Source organism: Populus euphratica, unplaced genomic scaffold, assembly GCF_000495115.2.
Source record: "Populus euphratica unplaced genomic scaffold, PopEup_1.0 scaffold257.1, whole genome shotgun sequence".
NCBI classification, from domain to species: domain Eukaryota; kingdom Viridiplantae; phylum Streptophyta; class Magnoliopsida; order Malpighiales; family Salicaceae; genus Populus; species Populus euphratica.
In genome coordinates, this window is record NW_011500139.1 from 253023 (window position 1) to 268963 (window position 15941).

Consider the following 15941-nt stretch of genomic DNA (forward strand, 5'->3'; position numbering starts at 1 on the left):
GCAACAATTCTACAATCGATTTCCCAAACAAAGCCACACTATTTACTTTTTTTTTTTTCAAATTTATTCTTTAGGGCATGTGTAGGAGTGTTTGAAATTATTTTTTAAAATATTTTTTATTTTAAAATAAAACAAAATAATATTTATTTTTCAAAAAATTATTTTTAATATTAATACAATAAAACAATTCAGAAAACACTGAAACAGCCTCTTGATTTAAAACAAAGAAAAAAGTTTAAAATTTGATTAAAAAATAATTTAATCTCAGCCCCAAACAGTGCCTTATAGTGGTGCTAAACACATCCATTGGAAAAGGTAGATCTTAAGTTGGTAAAACAATAATTAAAGTTTCTTAATATATAATTAATTTAACATAAAAATGTTATGTTACCGTGTCTTTGTTTGATTAAACAGTTAAATTAATTTTTTAAAATATTTTTGACTTGAAAAAAATATTAAGTTAATTATTTTTAAATTTTTTATATTCTAATAATAAAAATTTAAAATTTTAATATTTTTTAAATTAAAAATTACTTATTCAAAAATACTACCGATCGCATTACCAAACAATTCCTAATAAATCATGGTACCTCAATCAATCCGACAATATTTATTCATCAAAAGAATCAAGTGGATCAGAACCTGCCTACACCCTACAGAATCGTGCATAAAAACACACACTAATAATATCCAAACAATCCATCAAAAAATCTCTTTCTGACGAGTGACAAGTCGTTCTCTCTCTCTCTCTCCCCTCTCCCTCTCTCAATTTTTATAATCTTAAAAATTTCCTATTTTAGTTTCTGTCTCTATAAAAATCCCACATAAATTTGTTCTACTCTCTCTCTGTCTCTCTGTCTCTCTGTCTCTCGCCCGTTACCAAGACCAAATCTTCTGCAACAAGCACTCCTTAACAACCTCTCCAACTCTGTTTCCCTTCTTGCTTCAAGGTAAAATCCTCTGTCTCTCCTGCCATAGATGGAACGGGTCTTCTTTTCTTGGCTTTTAGTCATCCATGCCATAATTTGCTTCTTCTTAACTTATGTTACTTCCTTCTGTTGTTGTTTGCTGTAGTGCTTAGTTACCAAGGTAATAAAAACGTAGATTTTTATATCATTTGAAGGGCTCAATACACTTTTTTACACATAAAGTACTTGTGGTTTAGTGCTTCGGATTTTAATTCTTTGATTACTTGAATTTTATTGTACAAGAGCTGACCTTTCATGGTTTGACATTGATGTTTTAGCCATTGTTAGGTAAATTCTTGTTCATGATAGTAAAACATTGGATTTAGATCTGCTTATTAGAGTCTCTGCATTGTGGCTTTTGGAGGAAAGTATTATTCAGATCTGATCTGTCTCTCCGTTTAGCTTTTGATGGGCTACGATGCTTCAGGTTGTTGTGGTGTCTTCTTCTAATGATGAAATGGTTGTTTAGGATGATTAGATGTTAATCAGGATATTTACCTTTAACTTTACTTGCTTGTATTTTCGACATGCATTTGGTTGGTGAGGTAGGTAAGATGTGACATGAGTTTAGAAGATGATTTTCTAATGTAGTGGCCCCTCTTTTATGACACGTGATGAAAATAATTCATGGGATATTTGAGTATAGCAAGTTTGGAGATAACGTTTTTGATTTTTTGTTACATTTTTGCATGAAGCTTTAGGGTAGTGGAAACTGAAAACTACAGTTATCTAAGGGGCGATTGGTTACCTTTTCCTTTCTCCTTAAAGAAATGGATTTTTGAATGCTATGAAATACTATAGTTTCTGCTTTGACTTTGGTTGTTCCCTTTATTTAATCATGCCAGGAATTTATCTTCTCCAATGAAAATGGAAGTTAGAGGAGGCTGAGATTTGCTAACTTTTATGGCTGTCACTGGTAGGATTTTTTTCCCCCTTTAAAATTCTAATCTGATAAGCAAATGTTGGTTTTTCAGCTTCATAATATTTTGTGTCCTTATTTTGTAGACATTCAGGCAATGTTTGCAGGAAGAGACTATTTTAGAGGTTTAGAAGGTATCCTGTATAAAACAACTGAAAGGAACTACTTTAAGAGCAGAACATCTAGAATGGAATATGTATCAGACTGGACAAATCAAAGAAAATCCTCAGCATTTACTTCTCAAGTGATTTGTGGTGCAACATTTTTCATGCCCTGGTCTCTGAAAATTCCTATAGGTGATGGTTTCCATGAGTTTCTTTAATCAATTGTCTTTTTTTCTTTCTAAATCATCTTCCTAGGGAGAGGTAATAGACAAAAAACAAGAATCGTCTGCTTCTCTCTAGATTAGTTGAAAATGCTTGGGATTGTGAGTGGAAAGAAAAGATTCACAGAAGCAAACATGAATTTTTCCACTTTGATCACGCAAGATTTCAAGAGTAACCCTCGATTAGCTTCTCAGATCCCCTATGATATTGACAGCCCCATTCTACCTGGGCTGCCAGATGATGTGGCAAAGTATTGCCTTGCACTAGTTCCTCGCTCCCACTTCCCAACCATGGGTTCTGTATGCAAGAAATGGAGGTCTTTTCTTAAAAGCAAAGAACTCATAACCATACGAAAATTAGCTGGTTTGCTAGAGGAACGGCTCTATGTCTTAACTATGGACTCTGAAGCAAAGGAAAGCCACTGGGAGGTTTTTGATTGTTTAGGACACAAACATCAACTTCTACCACCAATGCCTGGTCCAGTTAAGGCTGAGTTTGGGGTAGTGGTTCTAAATGGAAAGCTTCTTGTCATGGCTGGCTACTCAGTGATTGATGGTACTGGCTCTGCCTCTGCAGATGTTTATGAATATGATTCGTGCCTCAACAGGTTTGTTCCTTGTACAAGCATGGGACTCACCCTCCCCCTATTGTTACGAGCTGCATTTATTTTTATTTTCTTTTCCCCCCCTGTTTGGTTGGAAGTTTGAGATCATATAATTTGATTTAATAATCAAATCAATTTCAAGTCTTCTTGTAATTGGTAACTGATAGCTTAGCCTATTGATTTGATGGCATTTTGCTGGCAAGAGGGAATAGGTTGGTTTGATGATTCTGAATTTTTTTATTTAGATAAGAGATAATTCTGACATTTTAAATTAGTGGATTTTATGGAACAATTTGCATTTGTTAGATTGAAGTCTTTATGCTTATTTTTTGAGTTCTATGAACGATCTTTCATGTGAATCAGTTATGTTATTGGCATTTGCTAGTTGTCCGACCAACTGATTAGTTTCTCAATTTAGAGAAACATTTTGTTGGAAAGGACATGTGAAACCCAAGAAACTATGTCCTTGTTTAGGGTTGCTCGTCTGTTATTTTTGGTCTTTGTTACCAAATAATTATATACTTATTTCCTTTGGGAATTGTTTTCTTATGCATTTTTTTTCATAATTGCAGTTGGAGGAAATTGGCAAGCATGAATGTGGCTCGCTATGAGTTTGCTTGCGCAGAGGTTAATGGCAAAGTTTATGTCGTTGGAGGCAATGGGATGGATGGTGATAGTCTCTCTAGTGTCGAGATGTACAATCCTGACACTGACAAATGGACCTTGATTGAAAGTCTTCGCCGGCCCAGGTGGGGTTGCTTTGCCTGTAGCTTTGAGGGGAAACTTTATGTCATGGGAGGAAGGTCAAGCTTCACTATTGGCAATTCAAAAGTTGTTGACGTGTACAATCCTGAAGGACACACTTGGTGTGAAATAAAGAATGGCTGTGTCATGGTTACTGCTCATGCTGTGCTGGGAAAGAAGCTCTTCTGTATGGAGTGGAAGAACCAGAGGAAACTAGCTATATTCAGTCCAGAAGACAACTCATGGAAAATGGTACCAGTTCCTTTGACTGGGAGCTCAAGTATTGGGTTTCGGTTTGGGATACTTGATGGAAAACTGTTGTTGTTCTCTCAAGTGATGGAGCCAGGTTACCGTACTCTATTGTATGATCCTGATGCATCCCCAGGCTCTGAGTGGCAGACTTCCGAGATAAAGCCGTCTGGATGGTGTTTGTGCAGTGTGACCATCAAGGCATGAACAAATGCATTGATTGAGAGCTTTTCATTTGATATTTTCAATTTCCAATCTAGTTGTTTTGGATCTCTTGGCACATTCATTCTTGCCCCAAAAACAATTCATGCATGGCATGTGGTGGAATTATTAAAACTGGATTGTGTTTTCAATTCTTCTTAATTTCATGGAGTATATTTGTGTTTGGTTCATGAGGGGCTCAGGTTAACTTGTGTACCTGGCCAGATCTCTTCCTTATTTTCCCACCTGAAATGCCTCCTATATCTTGGACCATTGAGCAGAAAACAATTAATCCCTCCATTAGGCCCTAAGCAGGTATTCCTTCAACGGGACATTGATCGTAGTGCAGGGAGCATGGCTTGAAGTTCCTGTGATTCTCGTTTGTTTGATGGTGTTTCCTATGGAAAAGAAAGAGGATCTGCTTAGAATCCTGTAATGCGTTTCCTACCTTGCCTTTTATTAGCTAAACCTTTGATACGGAGTTTCAAATTGTTTAGCGAAGAGGCTGATGCTTTGATTGGAAGGCGGGTAAGAGTGTTCACAAATCAAAGCAGCTCTCTCTTTAAGGAGAGGAACGGCCAGCATGGAATTTAGGGGTTGTTTAAAAGCGTGTAGATTTATTTTTTAAATTGTTTTTTATTTAAAAATAAATTAAAATAACATTTTTTATTTTTTTTTAAAAATGTTTTTAATATTAATATATTAAAATGATCTGGAAAAAATAATTTTAATCGAAATATTTTTTCAAAACTTCATAAAATATGGGTTGCACAATAGCTTCTTGATAGATAATGGTTCCATTTCTATTTTAGAAATGACTAAATTTGTACACAATGCTGTGTTGCAGGCATATCAAATTCTTTTTCTGACATAAAAAAGAAATGCCAAGGAAAATAAAAATTTTAGGCTTGAGTTATTGGTTTAATTATTTATTTAAATAATATGAATAAAATAATATAACAATAAAAAATAAATTAATGAAAAAAGGTAAAAATAATTTTTTTTTGACTTGAACCCTCGATTACTAAACAACATAGCAATAGGGTAAAATTAAAAAAAAATTAATAAAATAAAAAAAACTATTAAATCAGATTAATTTGCAAAATCTATGTTCATGAATATAAAATTAAGATAATCTTAAAGAAAAAAATTAGAAAAAATATATAGAGACCAATTTATAATAAATCAAATGAAAATATAATAATAAAAAATAGTGGAAAAAAGTCGATCTGAACCCACCCAAATTAAGATGTAAAATCTCTAACACAGTCGTGATACAAGAATAACTATGTTTGAAAATAAACTGAATAAAATTATGAAACTCAATTATCGAACAACTCAATGTTAAATGACAAAAAAAAAAAAAAAAATCCAAGTCAACACACCCGTCAACCCCATGATCATGGACACAAGATTAGAATAACTTAATAGAAAGAAAAGAAAAGAAAAAGCATGAAGATTAATTCTCCATAAATCAAATATTAAAATATAAAATTAAGATAAATTAATTTTAAAAAAGAACAAAAAATCAACTCGTATTAATTTTTAAAATCGATGATCCTGATCATGAACCCAAGACTAATCTCATAAAAGAAAAATCATAAAAAATAACAAAGTAACACTCTAAAAAAGGATAAAACGATCAACTTTAAAAAAGAAAAAAACCCAAGTAAACTCGGGTAAACTTTTTAAATCTGGTCTAATATTAAAAACTCACAGCTCGTAAAACCCTTGACTGAGTTAATTTTTTTTTTTTAATTCTCAACCAATTTAATTTTGAAGTTGAAATTATAAAAAAGTCACTTTAAAAAAAATTCCAAAGCAAAAAAGGTAGGAAAAAAATGAAGATCAAATTTGATAAAAAAAAACCCATGAAGGATAAAACTGAAAAAAAATCTAAAATAATTTTGAACAAAATAAATAGCAATAAAAAGAATGAAAACCATATTTAAAAGATTAAAAACAGAAGGGGTGAAATTAAAAAAAATTATAATTTTATAAATTATTTAAAAAAAAAAACATAGACCAAATATAAAGTGAGAAAATTTGAATGGATTGGTTTGAAGTTTTGAAGGGGATAACATGAAATTTAAGGATAGAAAAAAAAAAAAAGTTGTCATCACCAAAATAGATATGTGATAAATAGATATGTGATAGGCACACGCAATGCCATATTACAGAGAAAACACGGAGATCTTACAAACACTACCCTAAAAAATAGCATTTGATGATTGAATAACTCCTCATGCGCCATCCACTCATTGACATGTTTTTTTTTCAAATATATAATATTTATTATATTATCAAATATAATAATATCTTCGAATAACATTCACATTAATAATAAAACAAATAAAAAAGGATAAAAAAACTTTTAAAAAAATTATTTTAATTTTATCTTTAAGACAACAAAATAATTTTATTATTTTGAAAAAAAATAAAATAAAAAGAACATAACATCCTCCCTAATTGAAAGGTTTTCTAATTTTTTAATCTCCCTAATTGAAAGGCATTCTAAAATAATTTTACTGTATAAAAAAGATAAAATTACTAACTTAACCCTTCATAAATTATTAATGACACTTTTCTCATGGTAAAAACACAACCTTGTCCCCAGTGGAAGGTTTCATGACGAGCAATTTTATCATGAATAGTATTTTGTTTCTCATGAACAATAATTTCCGGATTCATGGAGGCCACTGTACGTTCAACTAGCTTAGAGTTGAGGATGGAATCAGTGTGGTTTCTTTCTAACACTCACCAAAAGTCATGGTGGGGTTTAACATATAGTTGCTAATAATGAATTCAAGAAATTCCTGAAACAACTTAAAACTCAATTTTGCATATTTCGAATGAGGCCATGTGATGGCACTGAAAAACAATGTCAAGAGCTAAATGATGTCTGATTGTCTCCTCAAATTCTAAGAGATTGAGACATTGTCTACTCAATTTTGCATGGTCTAACTCACATTGCATGAAAACAACAGACATTTGAGATGGTTGGCCTACCCGAAAACATCATCAAGAAAAGCACATCTTGGATGGCCCTTCAGCCATTGAAGATGGGAAGATGCATCTCCCTTGAGTCTCAAGAGTCAGTTCACAATCTCTATGCCCGTTAAAGGATTTCCTGAATGAAGTTGAAGGGCAACATCTCCAACAACCTGTAGATTTACACAATTAGCAGAGAGAAAAACAGTCCAAATAATCTAAAGAAATCTACATCGAAAAGGGCTATGATAAAAGATTTTGTGTCTGAGAGAAATTAAGTCAAGATTTCATGCTTCATTTAATATTTAAAACACATACTCCTCAGCTAATTTATTGTACCAGTCATATTGGCACTGTATCAAAAGAAAATGTAATCCTTGATTATAGCGGGTGAGAGCAAAACATTGGGTGCATGGCTATTAGAAATATTTGTTGGCATGAATACTTTTGAGAACCTACAAAGGATTTAAATATTTCTGAAGAGTTAGATGCAATGATCTTGGATTGCATCTATCACTTGCCTAAAGTTGTAACTTAATACCAGATTATTCGTTATCACCTCAAGAATCCGGAGGATCTGTTTAAGGTTCATACCTTAGACATGAATCTGTAAGAGTGTTCTGTAACCCCTGCAACATGAGGACTGATTATAACATTGTTGAATTTGAGAATTGGATCATCAGGATCAAATGGCTCAGTCCAAGCGACATCAATTCCTAAGCCCCCTAAATGTCCAGACTCAAGATGATGCACAACAGCGTCGTAGTCCAAGAGACCTCCTCGAGCAATATTTACCAAAAGGGAACCCTGAAAATCATATATTAAAGTGTGTTGAATGATTAGGCTGAGAAGTAAAAAAATAGCTAGACCAGACAATAAAAAAGCTGGCATGCTTTATTTATTGACCATCACCTATACATATCATTAAGAACAGTAGTTCTAAGCACTCTTGTCTATTGCAACTTCTAAAAAAGAAAACGAATGTGGATCATAAGAGAAAATTCTACAGGAAGAAGATGCATCATAATTTCATGCAAACAAGGAAAGTTTCCAGTGCAAAGGAGTACAAGCAACACAAACCTTTTTCATTGAAGATATGAATGATTTGTTCACAATACCAGCCTGAGAGTGCAATAACCAAAAGTGGTGAGTTACACAATCAATCTTGGAGCACAGACATACTATTGGATTAGCCAATCAATTATATAAAATACACATTTGGAGAGAAATACAATACAAGTATGATGGAAAAAAATAAAAATAAAATTCACATCTGAAACAGAAAATGCAAAAGCATAAATATCAGTTGACATTATTTTAGCAAGTTCAAATAAAAAATTAGAATAGGAGAAAAATACAAGGGTTGAACAGAAATATAGGACAATTGTTTTCACATTCAAATTCTTTGTCGCCCAAGTTGCTCATTGATATCTTACTTCAAGCAGTTCATTGATTAGACCAATCAGTTAAATCCAAATCTAGACCTCCAAAAGTAAATAAATAAGCTAAAAACTTCACCATTTAACTCATGAACAGAGTATAAAATTAGAAAGAAAAACATGGCCTTCTTTCATTTGACATATAAAAGGTATGAAACTAATTTCAAGAAGGAAGTACAGAAAGAGTTAAAAGACAACAATTAACAACCGATGGAGAGGGAATGAATTGTAAGATTTCTTTCCTTATCTATGCTATATTAATTGAAAATTTTCCTTTTTTGATAGGCTAGAACTTTTCCTTTGATGTAAGAATTTTGGAAAAATACACTGAAAACTAAAAATGTATGAGAACATTTTCCATTATGTAATAAGATTTTTGTTCTAAACAGGAAGGAGGTGGTGAAGCAGAAACGAAGTCAAATAAATAATTCTTTTTGCCATGCACTCGGGATGAATGCAATTGATGAAGAATTCGTTGTGCTCGCTGGCAACTTGTCCAAATGAGCCAACTCCAAGTCCAATGAGCATCTCCATTTCAATGCAATCCAATAGGAAATCTTTCCAAAGTACACGAAGTACAGAAGAGAGCATAGGCTTACTGTCTCTTTATTCATACTCAAGCAACAAACAACTATGTCTGACACTCCAGCAAACTTGTAAATATCTTCATGACTGCCCTTCTCGTCAACCAAATTATCATTTGTACCATTTTCAATTAGGAAACCTGAGCACATGTAATGAATAAATAAAAAGCCTTCAGACCAATTTTGTTATGTTACAGTGAACTCTTGCATACCATCGGATTGAAGAGAACCTTCAGAATGCAGTGCCCAGCTCCTTTTTGTGGCAATAATCTTGACTCCGAATGGTCGCAAGCGCTTTGCCAAATCAATCCCTATATTTCCAAACCCCATAATGAATACCTACAGAAGCCAAAAAATCCAGCAAGGATATGGGATTTTCAAAAATCAGAGAAGATTACAAAAAGGTAGATGGAAACAAATATAAAGACTTTTGAACTAATTGTTGAATTTTAATAAATAAGTACACCATAAATTCAAGTTCAAATGGTAGAAAATTTTCTCAGTAAACTTTGACCACCACCACTGATGAGTCCTTTACTCACAGACTGCTTTATTTACTAGAGGAACTCAGACTTGTTACTCGAAAAGAACATGGTTTTTTAAGCTTCTGTCTCTCACGTCCCCAAAGCCTGTAATTTTATAATTCTTGCACTAATAAATGACTTGTGCTCTCTCTATTAAGTACCCTAAAAAATATTTTGAATTGTAAAAAGAGGCTTAATTGAAGAAAAATGCCGGACTTTAATTGAAGCTAGCAGTTTATATTTTGTGCTGTATGTGTTGCACACTCGCATAAACACCCACACTTTTCTATTAGCATAAATACAAACAAGTGCGCATTTGTTTATATACATGTACTGTTCAATCAAACTTTACATAGAGTTATGGCCTTTTAGGTTTTCAATTTAGGATTGCCATGCCAACAGCCAGACACTATATCTCCATGTTGACACCAGGAGCTTTGTTATCAAACCATTCATTATATATTTTTGCACAACAGAACTTAATAAACAGAGTTCTCATTTCTTTATTCAATTTGCAGATTGTATCAAGAATTTACATTGTCAACATTCATTCCTCGTGTGTTTTTGTGAAAATCACATAAACATTAAACCAAGGAAAAGAAAATCTATATGCAAAATATTCATGGAATTTTTAAGAGAAGTAACCAAGAAGAATATTAGATGAGGATGTAAAAAAAAAACATAAAGATCTATACTCACTGTCTTGCCAAGTAGTGTCTCACCAGCTGGTTCTCCAAGCCTTTTCTGCTTTATGGAAATCTGCATCTCATTCTATAGCAGTAACACAAGTTACTCTGATGATATAATAAGTTCATACAGAAAATAGGTAGCAAAGCAAATAAAATAATTGCAGCATGCTAAAGTGAAGATTCATTAAAAGAGTGCTACCACAGTGCATAGATAAAGCCAATTTTGTTCAAGAGAAAAAAAGGACAAAGCTGCTGTTTAGGGAAGCCAAACAGTTGTTATGAAACCGGTGTTGACGTGCAAAGATTTTACAGATACATGACCTCCTAGTAGGGATGATAGTGCTCCCTGAAAAGTAGCCTGACACGGTGATGCATGCAGGATGACAGTCATAAAAAATTGGACAGCTAAACAACAAATGAACAACAACATCGGAAACGGGCTTAGAATCGGGGGCCTTAGAATCAGGAAGGGGCATAGAACAGAAAATGAGCCTGTTAAGATTGTGCACCTCAATATCTTCACTTGCCAATCAGCAACTTACGTTGTTTGTTATTAAAGGACTCATAAGAAGCATGACATCTTTATAACCACACACTGTATTTTAAAGATGTCACTCAAACGATATCAAGGGAAAGTAATATACTCTATCGATTCAAGTTACTTTTGATTCATGGATCATATAAAACCATTAGTTAACAGAAAATTCTGTGTTTGAAATAATTTGTCCGCTTTAGTCTATAAGTTATTTAGAGATTTTAACTCAAATTTCACTCAAACCTCAGAAAGTTGAATTAGATTCTGAATAAAAGATCATCACATTGAAGAAGCATGAAGAGAAATAATTAAAGCATCCATGTCAAAAGAAAAAGGACTTTAACATAAAACATAATTATCAAAACTTAAGGAAGTAACATTTCAAATGTGACTAAAAAGCCATTTGCAAGTCAATCAAATTATATACTACCTGCCTTTTCTGAACAGCTAGTTCCAGACTCGAAATGATTTGGTATCATAACAGCCCAAAAAGCATTTTGGCCCAAAATAAAGCTCAATAGTGGAATAGGATCCACATAACTGAGTCAAACTTTGAGATTGAGTCTTAGTTTAGTTGAGCTGAGATTAGAACAGAGTAAGAAAGTTATTTCTAGTAACTAAATAAGCACAGAAACCTGTTTCCGAAGAAGGCCCAACATTAAATATATGGCCATCTCTGCACATGATGCTGCATTTCCAGTAGCATCACCTGGAATTCTGGCGACTTTAATTCCGTACTTTGTAGCAGCATCAATATCAACTCCTTCATGCAAAGATTTATGACAGGCAATCAATTTTGATAGTGATGCAACAGGATAAAGAAAATAAGAATGGATGAGGCTGCTAGGATACTAGAAACGTTAAAATTATGGTAATTTAGATTGTTACCTTCAAGGCCAACACCAAACTGCATAATAAGTTTCATCTGAGTTGCACGGGATATAATGTTTGAAGTTAGCTGCATGTTTTTTACTATGCAAATGTTGTAGTTTGATATAACATCAGGCACGACAGCAAATGGGACATCATCAACCTACAAGAAGTTAGAAAATAGCAATATAACAAATGAATACATAATGAACAGGTAGTAGAAAAATTATCTACACAATAAATATGTTTGAAGAAATTATCTTGTTATTATTTAGGAAAAAAAAGAAGGAATATAATGTATAGCTTAAGCAAAATGTCACAGGCAACTTTTGGAAAATATCTAATAAACTTTCAAGGAATGCATTATGTGGTTGGTAAAAGCAAATAACGCCTCAGAAAGAAATGAATTCTTTCAATCTACAATGCTAAGAATATGTACAAGAATTCAGCCACGGAGAAATAATGCAGACAACGACGTACCTGGATGAAAGGGTACTTCTGCAAGTATTCTTTAGTGTACTGATGAGAAGCAGCGAAATATGGCCCACAAAAGAGAACACGAGTGATGTGTTTGTCACTGTTCCCAACCATTTGCTCCACCTCACTCAATGTATCTGCAATGAACAAACACTATGCAATGAAAACAGTAAAAGTTATAAATAACTGTTCTTTGTATTATCTACAGGGAAAAAAGAAGAAGATTTTTGGTTGATGAATGTGCTTGAAAGGCCAGGTAAATTGCACAAAGTGCATATTCCATTTTAGTGAAATCATATGGTGAAACTTCCTCATGAAGGAATATGTGCAATCACTCTTTTTAAAATAAAGGGAACTAACTGCTAGCCTTAGTTGAAATAGATTCAAACATAGTCACTGGAAGCGTGCATTTCCAATAAATACAACTAAATTTTATATAAAAAAATGGATTTCACATGAGAATAGTAACATGCTTCAAATGTCATTACTGAATATCCAAATATCAAATAATATACCACCATTGTCTAATCGGTAAAAACTAGATTCTGTGAGTGGGATTAAGAAATCATATACAGCTGGCTTAAATTTGAATAGTCTGAATTCCAAGGCTACAACCTGTTTAACACTACAACCAAATTGCAGTTATATGGCCTCTCATCTTTACATCTTTAAATAAAAAGAAGGCAAATCAGTGCAACTATATGTGGACTTCCGAACCTTCCCAAGACACAAGCCAAGATTTACTAACCAAAGCGAGCTCAGCCATGCCATCTCTCTCGTTAACCAGCACTCAGTCAATACAACAGGTAAAGCATTTTTATGCTCAGAGCAAAGACATTCATTTTGATGATTAGTTGAAAGATCTAGAAGTACGAGAATAATAAGGATTCTTTCAATGCTTAATGAAAACTCAATCTTTCACATTCTGATTCATGTTCTCCGCATTTTAAAGACTTCACCTGAACATCATCCATTTCCCCAAATCATATCTCAGGCCAGAGCTGCGCAATCAAGGATAAGTTTGACAACAATATGAACTTGCAATTAGACCCTCTTGGCTCCAATGTATATATCCATATTCCAAAGCCAAAGAACATTGATTTTTAAGAATTTCTAGCTTTAAATCAGACTAAATTTGCAGGAATCCAACATCACTGAGCAGCCTCATTCAAAAAGAATGGAATGAATATTAACTAGAAATAATCATTAAGGTCCAAGCTCACAATTATAGCAAGTATAAAGCACACAAAGATGCCACTCATGTCTCACTTCAAATAGCAGGACCAACTCATTAATAAAACTAATAAAGAAATCAAAAACATTAAGAAATGTTAGAGAAAAAAACTTTAGAACACATAAAACCATCATCAGATTGTCCGAGAAACAAACAGACAAGAGAAAATCAGAGATGACATAAAGAAGGGAAAAAGAAAAGGAAATTTAGGAAATGGGTTGTTGCTTACCAGTAGAGAAAAGGAGAGGTGAGAGATTAGAGAGAGTTAAAGCACAGGGGAGGCCGCAGGTTCTCTTCACAGCACTGATCAGTGTCGTCTTATTAAGACGGTTGCAGAACATCACCATGCTTTGGCGTGTCGTTATAACATCTGAAACCACAGAAGATTCTTTTGCTGGATGGCACGAGGCCACAGGCACAGGGCCACGGGCACATGTTCATTTGGTTGTTGAGAAGGGCATTATTGAGAATAATTATTATTTTGCATTATTGAGAATAATTATTATTTGGGGACCACATTGCAACTCTTTTATGTCTAGTAGTTGCTTTTGACAGTAATAAAGCTTTAAACTGTGTTGTCTATAATTGTATTCCAAACCGTATTTCATTAAAATTATTATTTTTTTATGTTTTTAAATTTTGATATATTAATACTAAAAATACTTTTTTTTTAAATAAAAAAATATTATTTTAATATATTTATAAATAAAAAATAATTATTATTTCACTTTCAAACATCCTATAAAATTAGGCTGCAAATTCGTAGTTAATTATTTACTCTTTTTATTACAAATATGTAACCAAATTGTTTTTATCTACATGATTCAGCAAAACAAATAATTGAAATGAAACTAATAAAAGTTATGTCACTTGAAATTAAAAACTAATTAAAATATTGCGTTTTTCATATCCATATTTTTATTAAGGGTTTATCCTGTATAAAATCATACGAGGTATTAATAATTCTTCTAAAAGATATTAATTAAAGATATGAATTTAAAAAATAATTATCATACTAATTATTTGAAGTCCTAGGTTTCATATATAAAATGAAAAGATAAATAATTGTCTTGTCGGTGAAAATTTTACTGCTACAAGGGGCAGCATGTATGTACATATGTGATGTGAGCATGACATAATAGCCATAAAGTAAATTATAGAAATTTAAACTCTATAGCATTTTGTGAGTTTTGGTACAATCAATTGGCATGCCTTGAATTGCCGCAATCACTATGTGAAATTCATTTTATTTTACATTATCAATTTTTAAAATATATTAGATGATGTTCAAATATTTAGAATGTTATTTGATATTTAAAATAGGAACTGATTTATATATTAAGTATTTGGATTTTTTTTTAATTTAAAAAATTCTAAATCCACTAAAATAATCTATTTTTAAGGTTGTAGAGAGATAATTCTACCAAGAACAACTTTAAGATACTCTGATTTTAAAGTTAGTATCTTATAAAATATTAAGGTTGTAGAGAGTTTAAGATCGTGAACCTGAATTTTTTGTCATGAAGTTGTCATGGTGTATTTTATAGCTTATAAAAGGAAGGTCTGCAGGGTAATTATCCTGATAATATTAAATAAGAGATAAATATTTCTTATCTAATAAGAATATAATGGGTTCATGAAAGACTTTTAAACACCTAAAAAGGTATAGAGAGATTTAGAATTGAAGACATCAAATATAGTTAAGCTTATAAAAGATGAGTTCTTTCTTAATGTTTAGACTTAAGGGAGGTCGGTCACTCCCCTAAACATGTTAAGCGAGGATGATAATTTTCTTGGACCTGGTTGACTGCCAAGTTTAAATGCCCTGGGTATGACATGTGTGCCAGACCCACACTATCATGGGTTTGGCACACTACTAAGCCTAAGTGCCTAGAACTTGGTTGACTGTCGAGTCCAACCATATTGCGTCTAGCATGCATGCCAACCCCCAAGCTATCTTGGACTTGGTGCACTACTAAACCCAATCACTTTGAACTTAGCTAGTTATCATGTCCAAGCATATTAGGTCTAGCATACATGTCAGACTCATACCACCTTAAACTTGGCGCACTGCCAAGTCTAAACGCCTTGAACTTGGTTAATTGCCACATCTAAATGCATTGGGTTTGATGTTCGTATTAAACCTATGTTACTTTGGACTTGGTACACTACCAAGTCCAAGGGTAATGGGTCTGATATACGTGCCAGACCTATGCTACCTTGGGCTTGACACAATGCTAAGTTCAAATATATTGGGTTTGACATGCATGACAGACCCACGCTACCTTGGACTTTATGCACTACCAAGTTTAAGCGCTTTGATAATTATCTTGGACTTGACTGACTGCTAAGATCAAATACCTTGATGCTAGTCATCAAATCAATAGTTCCCAATTTTGGCCTATAAAAGGAGGCATTTGCCATGCATTTAGGCATCTTGGTTTCCAGATCAAGATCATGCTATTCCTTTCTCTCTTTGTATTTTTTATGCTTTGTTTTCATTAATATTAAGTTTATGCCTTTCATTTCCTTTCCTTTACTTAGTTAACTTTTATGTTCTTATTTTGTTTATCTACTTTGCTTTCTT

General features: G+C 32.9%; 2 protein-coding genes across 8 annotated transcripts; one reads left to right on the forward strand and one right to left on the reverse strand.

Annotated features, from left to right (window-relative positions):
* The first annotated feature begins 801 nt into the window (after positions 1-801).
* LOC105110588 (F-box/kelch-repeat protein At1g67480) lies at positions 802-4202 on the forward strand. The gene is made up of 4 exons (XM_011005668.1): positions 802-950; positions 1814-1884; positions 1974-2820; positions 3390-4202. Exons 3-4 carry the CDS (start codon positions 2303-2305, stop codon positions 4015-4017), a joined length of 1146 nt encoding a protein of 381 aa, XP_011003970.1. The 5' UTR covers positions 802-950; positions 1814-1884; positions 1974-2302; the 3' UTR covers positions 4018-4202.
* A 2582-nt stretch (positions 4203-6784) lies between these two features.
* On the reverse strand, positions 6785-13757 carry LOC105110589 (D-isomer specific 2-hydroxyacid dehydrogenase family protein). 7 transcript variants are annotated; one of them, XM_011005673.1, is made up of 11 exons: positions 13080-13109; positions 12639-12735; positions 12124-12257; positions 11662-11806; positions 11409-11536; positions 10249-10320; positions 9238-9364; positions 9041-9165; positions 8083-8124; positions 7597-7809; positions 6785-7175 (listed from the first exon to the last, which is right to left on the reverse strand). In XM_011005673.1, exons 1-11 carry the CDS (start codon positions 13092-13094, stop codon positions 7107-7109), a joined length of 1167 nt encoding a protein of 388 aa, XP_011003975.1. In that variant the 5' UTR covers positions 13095-13109; the 3' UTR covers positions 6785-7106. The 7 variants fall into 7 exon arrangements, with proteins under 7 accessions (XP_011003975.1, XP_011003974.1, XP_011003976.1 ...); XM_011005672.1 differs by having other exon boundaries at positions 12639-12745; positions 13080-13102; XM_011005674.1 differs by lacking the exon at positions 13080-13109 and adding an exon at positions 12869-12906 and having other exon boundaries at positions 9256-9364; positions 12639-12745.
* Between the last annotated feature and the right edge of the window lie 2184 nt (positions 13758-15941).

Excerpts from the sequence above, each read along its gene's own strand:
- LOC105110588 (XM_011005668.1), top strand. The coding sequence starts at position 2,303 with ATGCTTGGGATTGTGAGTGGAAAGAAAAGATTCACAGAAGCAAACATG. Across the intron at positions 2,821-3,389 it reads TATGATTCGTGCCTCAACAG|TTGGAGGAAATTGGCAAGCA; the intron begins GTTTGTTCCTTG and ends TCATAATTGCAG.
- LOC105110589 (XM_011005669.1), bottom strand. The coding sequence starts at position 12,891 with ATGGCATGGCTGAGCTCGCTTTG. Across the intron at positions 10,321-11,408 it reads TGGGCCTTCTTCGGAAACAG|AATGAGATGCAGATTTCCAT; the intron begins GTTTCTGTGCTT and ends TTACTGCTATAG. Across the intron at positions 9,166-9,237 it reads AGGTTCTCTTCAATCCGATG|GTTTCCTAATTGAAAATGGT; the intron begins GTATGCAAGAGT and ends ACATGTGCTCAG.